This window comes from Mirounga leonina, unplaced genomic scaffold (genome assembly GCF_011800145.1).
Source record: "Mirounga leonina isolate KUSES-001 unplaced genomic scaffold, KU_Mleo_1.0 Mir_171, whole genome shotgun sequence".
Classification (NCBI taxonomy): Eukaryota; Metazoa; Chordata; class Mammalia; order Carnivora; family Phocidae; genus Mirounga; species Mirounga leonina.
This window is the reverse complement of record NW_023270436.1, coordinates 230,343-245,586: the sequence shown is the minus strand read 5'-3', so window position 1 is coordinate 245,586 and position 15,244 is coordinate 230,343. Positions and strand designations below refer to the sequence as shown.

Below are 15,244 nucleotides of genomic sequence, written 5' to 3'. Positions count from 1 at the left end.
AGAAAGAAAGAAAGAAAGAAAGAAAGAAAGAAAGAAAGAAAGAAAGAAAGAAAGAGAAAGAAACCTGTGATTCAGCTTGCACCTGATGACCTCTCACCTGAAAAGTTCTGATTTAGAACTTCTTCGTCTATTATCCACGGCTCTTCGTGTTCCAGCTTGAAAATTGCATCAGGTTTGATAATTTGATAACCTGTTAATTGGAAACATAAGACAACCTGGACCCAATTCCTTGGGCTGACGGACTCTTAAATATGGAGAATATTTACTACGAACGCTATAAAACAAAGCAAGTGAACCAAAATCTTTCAGTTGGGTCTAGATATCGAAGAATCTTTTGATATCTGAAACTTAAATCCAAAATCAGTAAACATCTGAGAGGCCCCACAGTTACTGGATACACACTATTTACATACGAATATTCTTACCCAAGAAAACTAGATTGCTGTAGTTCTCCAACATCACCTCTCTGTACAAGCTCTTCTGAGAAGGGTTGAGTAGCTGCCACTCCTCCGACGTGAAGCCCACAGCCACATCCTCAAAGGAGATCTGGAAAAGCGTCATCACTGTTCAAGCTGCAGTGGCACTCACGGTGGGACACAGGCTTTCTTCTCTAGCGCAGAGGCAGCCTCGTCCATCTCTAACTCCCCTCCTGAACGTGGGCAGGCCTTACGGACTCACTTCCACTGAGGAGAGTCTTGCTCCATCTTGGAGCCCTGTCAACGCTCTCTCGGGGAGAATCCAGCTGCCACGTGGTGAGGCAGTTCTGTGGAGATGCCTATGTGGAGAGGCACCGAGGTCCGCTAACTCCCACGTGACTGAGCCTGGGAGGGGATCATCTCCCTGCTGCACCCCGAGAGGACCACAGCCCTGCCCAACGTCTTCGTTACAGGGCTGTGTGAGACCCTGAACGGGAACCAGATGTGAGCACAGCTGGCAAACTTCTAACCCAGAGAAACTGTGAGAGAAATGTTTATGCTGTCAGCCACTGAAGTTTGGGTAATTTGTTACATAGCAATTGATAACTCATATAATATCCTAACCTTCATTATACTTTGAGAGAAACAAAAAGTTATTAAGCTATTTATCATTTTGAATTCACTCATCCATCCATCCACCTATCCATTAAGAAACTGGAATACATTGTGTTTAAATAAGCACAGTCCTTTTCAAAGAAGGTGCCACTGGTATGTGGGGACAATTCTTAGCCGAACCCCATGCAGTATCAGACCTCCAGCATGCCTGGCACCTACCTGCTGAATGACAGTCCTATTTTCCTGTTACTGTCAAAACCAAAACCACGACTACAGATCTACAACACTCTCCTCCCTCCGCATCTGCACCCACGTAGTAACAACTAGCTGGCTCCTCCACGTATCCTCTGGGACACACATATGGAGCATGTCACAGAGCTCCCCAAACTGTGAATGGTGCCAAAAATATAAAGATGAGTAGAATAAAAATCATGTTCTTAAAACTTTTCAGTCTTTTCAGGCCAGGAAAGAAGGTGTTACAGAGGCCAGGAAAAAGTACATAGAGGGTTTTGGGACAAAAGGCAAAGGAGCTACAAAGTGAAAACAAGCTGGAAAAAGAACAATGTTGCGGGATTCACTCTACCTGACTTCACAACTTCCGATAAAGCCACAGTAATTAAGACAACCTAGTGTTAGTCAAAGGATAAATACATAGAGGAATGGAACAGAACAGACAGCTTACAGTTACACCCCCCTTAGTATACTCAATTGAATTTTGACAAAAGGATTCCATGAAGAAAGGAGTTTTTTCAACAAATGGTGCTAGAACAACTGTATACCCATAAGCAAAAGAATAAACCTCAACACATACCTCATACCTTATATAAAAATTAATTCAAAGTGGATCACAGACCTAAATGGAAAACATAAAACTATAAAGCTCTAGGAAAAAACCTGCATGATCCTGGGTTTGGCAGTAAGTTTTTAGATATAACACTGAACATATGATCAACTTAAGAAAAAAAATCAATGAAATGGGCTTTTTCAAAATTAAAATTTTTTTCTATGTGAAAGACACTGTTAAGAGAAAGAAAAGACGGGGCGCCTGGGTGTCTCAGTCGTTAAGCATCGGCCTTTGGCTCAGGTCATGATCCCAGAGTCCTGGGATCGAGCCCCACATTGGGCTTCCTGCTCAGCGGGAAGCCTGCTTCTCCCTCTCCCACTCCCCGTGCTTGTGTTCCCTCTCTTGCTGTCTCTCTCTGTCAAAAAATAAATAAAATCTTAAAAAAAAAAAAAAGTTTAAAAAAAAAGAGAAAGAAAAGACAAGGCACAGACTATGAGAAAATACTTGAAAATCACTAATCTGACAGACCACTTACGTCCAGAATAAAGAATTCTTTTTTTTTTTTAAGATTTTATTGATTTATTTGATAGAGAAAGAGAGAGAGCATGAGCAAGGGGAGGGGCAGAGGGAGAAACAGACTCTCTGCTAAGCAGGGAGCCTGACGTGGGGCTCGATCCCAGAACCCTGAGACCATGACCTGAGCCGAAGGCAGCTGCTTAACTGACTGAGCCACCCAGGCGCCCCCAGAATAAAGAATTCTTGACACTCAACAATAAGAAAACAATTCAATTAAAAAATGGGCATCTCTTGAAGCAAGGGAAATATAAGCAAAAATAAACTATTGGAACTTCATAAAAATAAAAAGCTTCTGCAAAGCGAAGGAAAAAATCACCAAAACTAAAAGCTAACCTACAGAATGGGAGAAGATATTTGCAAGTGACATATCTGATAAAGGGTTAGTACCTAAAATATATAAAGAACTGATACAACTCCACACCCCAAAAAACAACCTAATTTAAAAATGAGCAGAAGACATAAACAGACATTTCTCCAAAGACAACATCCAGATGGCCAACAGACACATGAAAAGATGCTCCACATCACTTGCCATCAGGGAAATGCAAATCAAAACCAAATGAGGTATCACCTCACACGGGTCAGAATGGCTGAAATTAACAAGTCTGGAAACAACAGGTGTTGGCGAGGGCGCAGAGAAAGGGGAACCCTCCTACACTGTTGGTGGGAATGCAAGCTGGTGCAGCCACTCTGGAAAACAGTATGGAGATTCCTCAAAAAGTTAAAAATAGAGCTGCCCTACAACCCAGCAATTGGGCTACTGGGTATTTGCCCAAAGATACAAAATCAATACTTCAAAGGATACATGCACCCGTTACAGAAGCATTATCTACAACAGCCAAGATCCGGAAGCAGCCAGAATGCCCACTGACTTACGCATGGATAAAGATGTGGTGTGTACACACAATGGAATGTTACCAACCAAAAAAAGAATGAGGCGCCTGGGTGGCTCAGTTGCTAAGCATCTGCCTTCAGCTCAGGTCATGATCTCAGGGTCCTGGGATCGAGTCCCGCATTGGGCTCCCTGCTCAGTGGGGAGCCTGCTTCTCCCTCTGACCCTCCTCCCTCTCATGCTGTCTCTCATTCTCTCTCTCAAATAAATAAATAAAATCTTAAAAAAAAAACTTAAAAAAAAAAAGAAATCTTGCCATTTGCAATGACGTGGATGGACCTAGAGAGTATAATGCTAAGTGAATTAAGTCGGTCAGAGAAAGACAGATACCATCTGATTTCACTCTTATGTGGAACTGAAGAAACTAAACAAATGAGCAAAGGAAAAAAAAAAGAGAAACAATCCAAGAAACAGACTTAACTACAGAGCACTGGTGTTTAGCAGAGGGGAGGAGGGTGGGCGGGAGTGAACCAGGTCCAGGGGACCAGGCGTACACTTACCGTGAGGAGCACGGAGTGATGTGTGGGAGTGTTGAATCCCTACACTGCACGCCCGAAACTAATACAACGTTGCATATTAATGACACTGGAATTAAAATGAACAAAACCCCTCTTATTTAAAAAACAAACAAGAAAGATGAGCAAAAGATCTTTTTTTTTTTTGAAGATTTTATTTATTTATTTGAGAGAGAGAGAATGAGAGAGAACACATGAGAGGGGATAGGGTCAGAGGGCAAAGCAGACTCCCTGCCGAGCAGGGAGCTCGATGTGGGGCTCGATCCCGGGACTCCAGGATCATGACCTGACCCGAAGGCAGTCGCTTAACCAACTCAGCCACCCAGGCGCCCAAGCAAAAGATCTTAACACACACTTCACCAAAGGAGATATACAGATAAAAAATAAACATATAAAAAGATGTTCAGCATCTGCATGGAGCACTGGGTGTTATGCACAAACAATGAATCATGGAACACTTCATCTAAAACTAATGATGTAATGTATGGGGATTAACATAAGAATAAAAAAAAAAGTCCAAAAAAAAAAGATGTTCAGCATCATTTGTCAATAGGTAAATGTGAATTAAAACTATAATGAGACGTTACTACATACCTATTAGAATTGCTGAAATTAATTTAAAAAACCCACATAAAAAGTGACAAATGCACAGCAATTCCAACTCTCATGCACTGAAGGTGGGAACGCAGCGACCTTGGAAGAGGTTTTGGCAGCTTCCCATAAAGCTGAATGCAGAATTACCACACAACCCAGCAATCCTACTCCCACATACCTGCCCAAGTACACTGAGAACTTCTGCTCACCTCAAGATTTATGTTCAAACCTGTATGCAGATGAACTGCTAAAAACCGAAGCAACCAAGATGTCCTTCAAAAGCGAAAGGACGAGCAAACTGGTGTGTTCATATGATGGGTTACTGTTCCGTGACTCAGCAATAAAAGGAACAGACTACTGATTCAAACATGGATGAATCTCAAAGATTTAAGTGAAAAAGGCCAGTATCAAAAGGGTATATATGTGTGATTCCATTCTCCAACATTCCGGAAAAGGCAGAACTGCAGCGACAGAGAGCAGAGCTGTTGTTGCCAGGACCGCGGGACGCATGAAGGCGAGACTCAGGGAATGTCTCTGGAGACTGGACCCGTTCCAAGTCCTGACTGTGATGTTGTTTACACGTCTGAAAACGCATGAGGGGTCAAGCTCCTGGTTAAGGCCCAAGCACAGGTAAACCGAAGGCTTTACGTGACTGGCCTCCCAGGGAAAGCTGCCCTTCCCCACACCGATGTGGCACCAGAGGACTCGTATTCCGGTCCTCACTGCTGAATGTGCTATTGGTGTGGACTTACTGCCTATGTACACTGGTCAGCCTTCGCCCCTAAGCCCAGACAGCAGCGGCCACAGCCAGGGCCGTGACAGCAGGTATATGGAAGACCGAACCTGCCTCGTGGGCTCTAGCTCGTGCCCCAGGTGAGCCCCAGACTGGCAGGTAAAACGAACCCTCCTGCAGGATGACACATTTGAATACAAGTAAGATCTGTTCCTAATAAGCCTGATTTTTTTTAAAGATTTTATTTATTTAATTGAGAGAGAGAGTGAGCGCACATGAGTGGGGAGGGAGGGGCAGAGGGAGAGGGAGAAGCAGATTCCCTGTTGAGCAAGGAGCCCGATGCGGGGCCTGATCCCAGGACTCTGGGATCATGACCTGAGCCGAAGGCGGTCGCTTAATCGACTGAGCCACCCAAGTGCCCCTAGCAGCCAAATCCTAAACATGATGTATCTTTCTGGTTAAGTTACATAGTATTTGTCCTTCTTGCATACAATCTTTCCAGACAAAGGGTCTGGATGAAAACAGGAGATGAACTTTTAAAAAGTTCTGATTACTAAATGGGACACACTGATACTAACAACAGAAAAACAAATACAAAATAAAGCTAGCACCTGGGGAAGCATGGGGTTGGAGGACACGAATGATCTTTGTTTTTTGGACTTACTCCTGAAAGCTTTCCCCTCCTACTGGAAAAAAGAAAAACCAAAAGAAACAACTTTCTAGTGCTGCCTTTGCAAGCTCATGGGGATGCTCTGGGTTTAGACTGACTGTTGGGGCAACAAAGATGCCTTCCTGACGGGCCGATGGGGAGACAGCAGAGGACAGACTCTGCTCCTGCACTTTCCAGGCCAAACATGCCCAGATGGTGCCCACATCTAACAAAGTGTGGACTAATAATCTGAGGTCGTGGACAAAGTGATTTGGAAGGAAATGCCCCAAGCAGTCCCTCTAAAACCGCATTATCCAGACTGGACTAAAAACCCCAGGGCAGGGCGCCTGGGTGGCTCAGTCGTTAAGCGTCTGCCTTCAGCTCAGGTCGTGATCCCAGGGTCCTGGGATCGAGCCCCGCATCGGGCTCCCTGCTCCGCGGGGAAGCCTGCTTCTCCCTCTCCCACTCCCTCTGCTTGTGTTCCCTCTCTCGCTGTCTCTCTCTCTGTCAAATAAATAAATAAAATCTTTAAAAAAATAAATAAATAAAAATAAAAAAAAATAAAAACCCCAGGGCAGAAGGGCCCACACTGGGGGCCGTGTTAACCTAGGTGTGGACTAGAGCAGGCCCTGATGGGGGTCCCCTCTGTAATTCCTTTTCTTCTAGGAGAACCACGTGTCCTCTGGGATTGCGCTGCTGATGTTGTTCCCCAACCATCGTGACACTCTCCATTAAGTCAAAAAAGTAAAAAGACTAAAGGCAGATACTCCCATGCCCAGCTTTTGCCAACAGAAGCAAAAACATGTCTACCTAAAATGTATCCCAAATTCCAACTGAGAGAATATTTATGGGGGCCATTTGAAGGTTTTGTAATGATCAATTCTGCCAGATGACTTAGGTTTCTTTCCTAATACTAGAATAGAGGTAAGACTGGTGGTCCAGGCCCACTGGTTTGGTCCTGTAGCAAACTATGTGTTCTGAATTTTACCTTAGATTCATGCCCTTAGTTCACACTGAGGAACTCTGTAAGAAATAGCACTGGGAAATAAGTTCATTTATTGCAGGGTTTATGTATCATAGGGCCGCTATTTAGGACTCTGTCCACTGTATCATCCACATAAACAGCTATCCAAATGTCTTCACTGTAAGCAATCATTAGCAAATGCCTGCTTCTACTGAGTAGCTGGTCTGCTTTTTGTCAGAAAAAACCACGTAATACTACTGTTTCCCTTCCCATGTCCACTTCCGGGAATATCTGAGGACAGCCCGCACCTCTCCTCTGGCAACGAAGTACCTTATTTCCTATATATCTGTGCTTCCACTGTAAGACTTTTGTGTGATTCCATAACCCACCTTGTTCTCTGACACCTTCTTTCCCAAGTTTGTTTCTGAGTATGATTTAAATGTATTTAAGAGCTTTCCCATAAGTCTTGTCACGCCTACAGAAAAATACTGTTGGAGAACAAAGAACTCACCTGTGACTTGATCATTTTCTGCGGCTTGGAAAATCGGCTCCGTTCTGTGACTCCTGTCTGTCCTGATGCTCTGGAGAGAGGCTTCTGGTCAAATGTCTGTAAACTAAGAGAGCACCCCTAGTCCTGAGGCCTCTTCTTTCTTATCTCACTTGAATTTTCTCGTTCCTCAGTCATGGCCTGGAGATACAGTGGGAATTTTATTTTAGATGATGTCACTAATCTGGGTTCTCTCTTACTGGGAAATCAAACAACTCGAATCAGGGCTGGGAGGTAAGAAGCAGATGCAAGAGGAACTCTTGGCAAGTCTGTATCAGGCCAGGCCTGCACCACGCTACACTCTGCAGTCCCTGCAGTCCCACCTATAAATGCCAGATTCAAGCCACTCGCCTCACCAGTTCAGCCAAACATCTCCGGAGGAGCATCACCACATCAAGACGCTCTCCAGAAATAGAACCTTGGCTCACTCATTCTGCAACAGTATTTTCAGAGAGCATTTAAGTGAACTTACTGGTACAGCTCATATAGAGTAAGATGCAACTCATTTCTTTTTCTTTTATAAAGCTGTTTTTTTTAAGATTTTATTTATTTATCTGAGGGAGAGAGAGACAGAGAGCACAAGCAAGAGAGAGCACAAGCCAGGGAAAAGGCAGAGGGAGAAGCAGATTCCCTGCTGAGCAGGGAGCCCGATGCAGGGCTCAATCCCAGGACCCTGGGATCATGACCTGAGCCGAAGGCAGACCCAGGCGCCCCAAGAGGCAACCCATTTCTGAGCAGAATGGTAAACAGATGACGGCTCTTAGATCAAGATGATGATAGACTGGGGTGTTGGCGCTCAACTCCAAAATCAGCCGGAGAGCAAAAAGAAAGCCTCAATAAGAGGAGCCAACAGAAACAGTGAAAAGATGAGAGGTGCTGGGGGAGACTCGTGTGTGGGTTTGTGCCTTTCCCTCAGAAGCCAGCAGGAACAGCCAGGCCTCATTTCCAAGGAGTAATGGAAGCGGATCAAAATCCCTGATGAGGGGCGCCTGGGTGGCTCAGTCGTCAAGTGTCTGCCTTCGGCTCAGGTCCTGGGATCGAGCCCTGCATCCGGCTCCCTGCTCCGTGGGAAGCCTGTTTCTCCCTCTCCCACTCCCCCTGCTTGTGTTCCCTCTCTCGCTGTGTCTCTCTCTGTCAAATAAATAAATAAAATCTTTAAAAAAAAAAAAATTCCTGATGAGTGAAGGGCTGCCCTTCCTCATCTCCCAGCCCCCTCCATATCCCAAAGACACTGCTCCAATCTGCTTCTTTCTGAGGGTCTCTGATCCTTGACTGGAGGAGATGCTTGAAGGGGTGGTAGGACACAGGGCTGTCCAATGGTTCCACAGGGTCCACGTTGTTGGCCCTGGTGCCCCTTCCTGCTCTTCCCAGAGCATGCAGGAGAGCACCTAACACCTCTAGGGGACTACAAGCTCAGAGGCCATCAGCGGCACACATAAAATAAAAGTAAGAAAAAAAATTAATTTTCCCTCATGCAAGAAAGGGAGACTCCCCCGACTTCTACTCAAAAAGCACTTACTTCAGAAAACCCGTAATTGTACATTCTTTCTCTGCCCCTTTGAAATGTGTGTAAATCTCTTCTAATGCTAATAAGCCTTATCTAGTTTACCACCCAAAATGTCTTTCTTAAGGACCCAGGAGCTATCTCTTTGATGGCATCCAGGAGGATAGGCGCCCTACTTCCGAGTCTCAGGAAGGGCAGGACCCTAACCAAGTGCCTGACTTTGGCACCTGGCTCCCAGGTATAAAACCACCCCCAATCACAAAGATATGAGAAGGCTATTTTTCGTTTGGACAAAGGCGAAAGCTAACACAATGGCCACCCCAAGTACCAGGAAAGTGTAGTAAGAACTGTGTGTAACAGATTATCCTTTATCTTGAGAATGGGTGTGTAATGGGCGTACCCGCCTGACTGCAGGGAACAGTGAGATTTCTGTCTCTGCAGTCTCTTCAGCATGTTGCCTGCAAAGCTCAGTGCATTCTTGTTTCAAGTTTAATTTTTATGCAACAATAAAACTGTTTTTCTTTTTCTTCTGCTTTGGCGAAGAGATTTTTGGGTTGGCTGATTTGGATTTAATGATTTCCCCAAGAGGCCAAATAACCAGATAACTGAGTACAACCGCTATTTTAAAAACTTTTTAAGAGATTGTAAACTACATAACAGATACCTTAGGCAGAATTATTGGAAAAAACAAAACTAAGATTTCAGGTAAGTATAATAAACAAAAAATACTAAATCTTGATGCATACACATACTTACACCTTGATTTCCTTCACTGCTCATGGACCAGGTCACTTACATTCAACCAGAGAGGAGACAAGAGCCAGGGACTTCAGAGGCATAAAATCACACAGAGATGCTATTTCCTTCCTAAGAATATACCTGAAAAGAAATGTCCAAAAAATCACAGTACCCAGTCAACTTGGGAACAAGAGGGACAAATTCCACCTCTCACAGCAGTCCTGCCAACGGAGATTTGTCCAGCACTGGTGGTCTGTACCTGGGGTCCAGGAATGGCTGCTGAGCTTTGTCTCCGCAGGCTGTCAGGCTAGCGAGGAAGCCCGAGCATGGTGGACGGGTCAGCAGACACCTTTCCAGAAAATAAGCTGAACAAAGAGAGGGTATAGTACCTGTACAAGATGGATAGCAAGAGCTCTTTGTCTAAAGGCACTGTTTCATTCAAGCGCAGGGGAGGGGGGTCTCCAATGTCCCAATGGATATAGTGAAAAGTCAGCCACAGATGAAGAGAGAAAATTATGCCCGGATGTTAGCCAACTGCCGAGTTCTGCCCCAGGGCAGCTAACAAGAGCAGAGCCAGAACACCAGCCCCTCGAGGCAGTTACAACCCACCCCAAGTTGGGCTGAGGGCTGGAAAGAGATGAGACAAGGCTGTGCTCAAAACCACATGCTCGGGAACCCTACACAGCTCAGTCAGCCGAGCCCATGCCCTGTGCAGACAGTGAGCAGGAAGCGGAAGGCTGTGGGAAGAACAGGCCCATCACAGAGCACTACCTTCAAGAGGGCTGGAGCTAGACAGAGCTGAAGGTGCTTCAGGGATGGAGGAGGACACAGGGACTCAGCCAGCAAGGGGAAGGCCTTATGGCCAATGGGGTCACTGAGAACATAAGGAAATATTCCAGTAAAAGGAGCCATCACAAACCAACAACGTGATGTGCTGGCTGAGAAGAACCACAGAACAAAAGAGTATGTCATTCAAGAGAAGTCACTATGTGAGAGTCTTGCCTGAGCCAATGTGTGACCAACACTCATTGGGACCCACCCAAACCCACAAGCACAACTCACAGAGGTCCTATCACCAAAGATGGCCTCAATCACACATAAGTCCCCACAGAATGACTGAAGCCCCCTGCCACCCCAGCCCACGGACGGAACGTCAGCACTCAGAGGCTCCCACTTACCCACACTGACCACCTGAGAATTCTCCAGCCCCTCATTCACTGACCACAACAGAGCCCTCACAAGTCTCCAGACCACATAGTCACCGAGCGCCACAAACCTATCACTTCCCCCACTTGCCCCTCATCCCACCAGGACCCTGACTGCTGACTTTACAGGCTGTCCCTCCTGGACCTTCAGTTACACATACACATCCCCAGGGACTCCTCTAGCAAAGCACCCAATCATCAACCCCCAGGTGACACAGGAGTGCATCCATCAGTGAAATCCAAAGTCTCTCCACAGCCCCACCCCCAATCAGGTATCTACAGGACCCTTGATTCCCGATCATTCCAGGCTCTTCCTCACTCAGCCCCAAACACCAGCCATGGTCAGCCTCTCATCACTGATTCCCACTAGCTTCTCGACACTGATGCCACGAAACCCATCACTGGATCCCCCACACTCCTACCCAATAATCTTGACAGAGTTTATTCTATTTGTTGACTAGAAGTGGAGTCAGTGAAATCCTACAGCTACCCATCCACTCACCCTAAAAGTGCCCCAGTCACTGTTCTCACAGAGCCCCCTCAGGCTTGCTAGCCCCCATCACGACACCCAAGGGATGGCCAATCCCTAATCATACAGGGGCCCTAACCATTCATTTCCATGAGACCCCATTTTCTAATCTACCCCATGCTCACCCACCATTCACTAACACCCCTACAGTCCTCCTAATCACCACCCAAAAGGGCCACCAGCTCTGCATTAACACCAATAGGCTGGTACCTCCAGTTCCTACCCCCACTGTCCGCTCATTCACAGCTTGCATCCAGACCCCTTGTCCAACCCATCGATCAGCAGGGACTACAGTCCAGCTGGTCGCTGATGAGGCACAGGGTGAGAGTTTGGAGGGCTGGTATCTGGCCTTGTCAGAGGCCAACAAGGGGGCATGTGTTCCGGGGTCATCCAGGCAAGGCGGCTCTCCGCGGCGAGGTCTTTCCTGGACACACGCGGGAGTGGGCGAGATTTCTCAACCCTCCTGCGTCCGGGAAATCCAACACTGTCACGAACCCACAGGCCCTCCAGTCGATGGAGTCCTCGGCCCACCAGTCCTGAGCCCTCTAAACACCCCAAAACGCACTCCCCCAAAGGCCTTACGCTTGCCAACCCAAAGGCGCCTCAGTCACCGGTCACCGGAGTCCGTTTTTCCGGCGAAGCCGCCCTCAAGCTGCCTCCCCGACGGCACACTCACCCTCTCCCACACGCGGAGGGCAGCCTCCAGGGGCTCCCGCACCCCACCCGGCCCCGCCTCCAGCCTCGGCCTCCGCCCAAGCCCCTTCCAAGAGTCACCGCAGGGCCCCCCAGCTCGCCAACGACCACCCGCCCCGTTCCCAGCCCCAGATCACACCGATGGATCGCAGACACGCCAGTGTCTTGCCCCTGCCCCACGACCTCGCTCGGGTCCTCATCACGGCCACTACAGGCGGCCCCCCACACTCGCCCCGTCTCTACTCACCCCGTCCCCTAAGCGCAGCCCCAAGACCGCCCCGCCCGGCCGGAACCGGCGCCCGGGCCGCGGGGCCGTCCCCGGACCCACCCCGCAGCCTCGCCGCTCCCGGCTCCCGAGCCAGCGCGCGCGCGCGCCGGGGTCGCCACGGGCCGCACGGGCCCCGAGGCCGCCCCGGCCCCGCAGCCTCGCCGCCCCGCCCCCGCCGCACACACCCTCGGCTCGGGCCCGCGGCGCCGGGACTCACGCGGCCGATCGCGGAAGCGCGCGCGCGGAACTACATTTCCCAGACTCCCGCTCGCCCCGGAACTACATCTCCCCCCGGGCTGGGCGGCGCGCCTCTTCCGATTGGCAGTTCGTGGTTTCCGGTTGACAGCGCCTCGGCGCTGCCTGGGGCTCCTGCGTCAGAGACCGGGGTAGAGTCGCGCTGCCCGGAATGGACGTGTGAGTGAGCGCACGTGTGTCACCAGGAAGAAGCTTCTGTGTCCGTTTCATATGCTTTAGCTTCCCATGAATGCTGTTACCGACAAAACATTAAACCTTCAAGGCCTTGGTCTCAGGGCGTCATTATTAAATAACTGGAAAACCGCACTAGCTGGAAGCCTCCCTGAACGTCCTTAGCAAATGTTCAGGAGCGCAGAGCTGCGTGAAGTGGACAGCGTCTTCCCAAGGCCAACGGAGCGGGATCACCTCTGCCGCAGGTCGGCCGACTTGCTGTTGACTTCATCCTCTATCAGTTACGGGTTAGGTTGCTTTTAGACACCAGTTACATGGTGCGTACGATGCTGGATAGACTCCTTATCCTTAATAGTGTTCTTTGGGACGAGTCCACACCTTGTCACAATCTGCTGATGATTTGACTAAAACTGATAGTTTCCAGGTGCCTGGGTGGCTCAGTCGGCTAAGTGTCTGCCTTCAGCTCCGGTCATGATCCCGGAGCCCCCAGATTGAGCCCCACGTGGGGCTCCCTGCTCAGTGGGGGAGTCGGCTTCTCCTTCTGCGCCTCACTCCGCTCGCGTGCTCTCTCACTCTCTCTCAAATAAATAAATATAATCTTAAAAAAAAAAGGAATTAGTACCAAAGTAAGTTGGGTGGGAAGTAACTACAAACTTAACTGTCAGGTTTTTTGGTTTGTTTTTTTTTTAAGGTTTTCTTTATTTATTTGACAGAGAGAGAGAGCTAGAGAGGGAACACAAGCAGGGGGAGGGGGAGAGGGAGAAGCAGGCTTCCCGCCGAACAGGGAGCCCGATGCGGGGCTCGATCCCAGGACCCCGGGATCATGACCTGAGCCGAAGGCAGTCGCTTAACCACTGAGCCAACCAGGTGCCCCTGGTACTAATTTCTTGGTAAATTAGTTGATTTCCTAAGTGAATTGGATCAAACCGCTAAGTGCGTTTTAAAAGACAAGGCTTTTTTTTTAAGTAGGCAGTTTATTTTTTTTTCAAGTTTTTATTCAAATTCCAGTTAGTTTACATACAGCGTAACATTAGTTCAGGTGTGGAATCTGGTGATTCATCACTTACATACAACACCCAGTGCTCATCACAAGTGCCCTTCTCATTTAAGTAGGCAATTTAGTTTATCCCCCCATAGCTAGTTCTTTCAGACTTCACATTGGGGATGGGACCTGTTTTCTTCGTTTATTTTGGGTAAAATTGGATCTTGGCCTAGAAGTCTCTGATGTGTAATGAAGTCTTAATGGTATCTAAAGACTTTATTATGCTCATTAGGTTCATAGAGTCTTTCTTCAGTATGAATTCTCTGGTGTTTAATATGGCTTGAGCAATAACTAAAAATCTTCCCACATTATATATAGTTAGAAACTTTATATTTAGCATAAATATCCTGGCATTCAATAAGGGGTGAATGACAATTAAAGGACTGTCAATATATATTGCATTTAGAGGGGTTTTCTACCTTATGAGTTATTTCATGTTGAGTAATGTCCGTTCTGTATATGCGGGAATTATCTTCATAGAGTTTGATTCCAGCTTGAATTTTCTGATGTTGGGTTAGAAATCACTAAAATTTTTTTCAGATTTAAAATGTTCATGAGCCGGGTTCCTGGGTGGCTCAGTTGTTGGGCGTCTGCCTTCGGCTCAGGTCATGATCCCAGAGTGCTGGGATCGATCCCCGCATCAGGCTCCCTGCTCGGCGGGAAGCCTGCTTCTGTGTGTTCCCCTCTCTCTCGTTCTCTCTCTCTGTCAAATAAATAAAATAAAATCTTTAAAAAAGATAAAATGTTAATAAGCTTTCTCTCAAGTAAGAATTCTCAGATAAAGACTAAGGTTTGTGTATTGGCCAGCAGAAAACATTTTTTGCTTGGTGCTGAAATGTCTTTTGCTTTTCCTTTTGCTCTGTATATAGTTTTACATTCCTAATTTTCTCTGAATCAGGAACACTTAAGCTCATGGCTTAAAAGTTGTTCCATTATTTTGTGTTGGGATGAGTAATGTTCATAAATACCCTAGACTCCAAGTTTGAAACATGAAAGAAAAAAACTACTTTGATTTACTACTTTGGAAGAAAGGAAATTTTTTTTTTAAGATTTATTTATGGTTAGAGCAAGCAAGAGAGAGAGCACAGGGGGAAGGGCAGAGGGAGAGGGAGTCCCACGCCGATTCTGCACTCAGCATGGAGCCCAATATGGGGCTCCATCCCACGACCCTGAGATCACGACCTTGAGATCACGACCTGAGCAAAACCAAGAGTTAGATGCTCGACCGACTGCACCACCCAGGCACTCCTGGAAGGAAGGAAATTTCTATGTTAAAAGTACGATCATTAAACTTTCAATGATATCAATGAGACGTGACTGACAGACAGCTTTCAATTATGGATTTGTAATCTAAAAATTGGACAATAACACTGAAAATTAGAAGATTTTTGTGTAGGAAAGTGAGAAAGGATATTAGAGAAAGGGCTAAATGAGTGATTCTCACACTTTGGCAAGCATCATATTTACCTAGCAAATTTATTAAAAATACAAATGTCTAAATCTCATCCTCTGGATAAAGAACACATGTCTCAAAAACCTGGTTAAGTGATTTCA

General features: G+C 46.9%; 1 protein-coding gene across 4 annotated transcripts in view; it reads right to left on the bottom strand.

Annotated features, from left to right (window-relative positions):
- The window catches only part of LOC118018339 (zinc finger protein 605), a 20,814-nt gene extending 8,830 nt beyond the window's left edge, over nt 1-11,984 (bottom strand). Inside the window, exons 1-4 of one of the 4 annotated variants that reach the window (XM_035016736.1) lie at nt 9,546-11,984; nt 7,250-7,426; nt 426-546; nt 98-190 (exon numbers count right to left, since the gene is read on the bottom strand). In XM_035016736.1, coding sequence (XP_034872627.1) covers nt 98-190; nt 426-546; nt 7,250-7,264 — 229 coding nt within the window. In that variant the 5' untranslated portion in view covers nt 7,265-7,426; nt 9,546-11,984. Of the gene's footprint in view, nt 1-97; nt 191-425; nt 2,001-4,374; nt 4,976-7,249; nt 7,883-9,545 lie in introns of those variants that run through there. The other 3 variants (XM_035016737.1, XR_004681371.1, XM_035016738.1) reach the window with 3 other exon arrangements.
- Nucleotides 11,985-15,244: the final 3,260 nt, after the last annotated feature.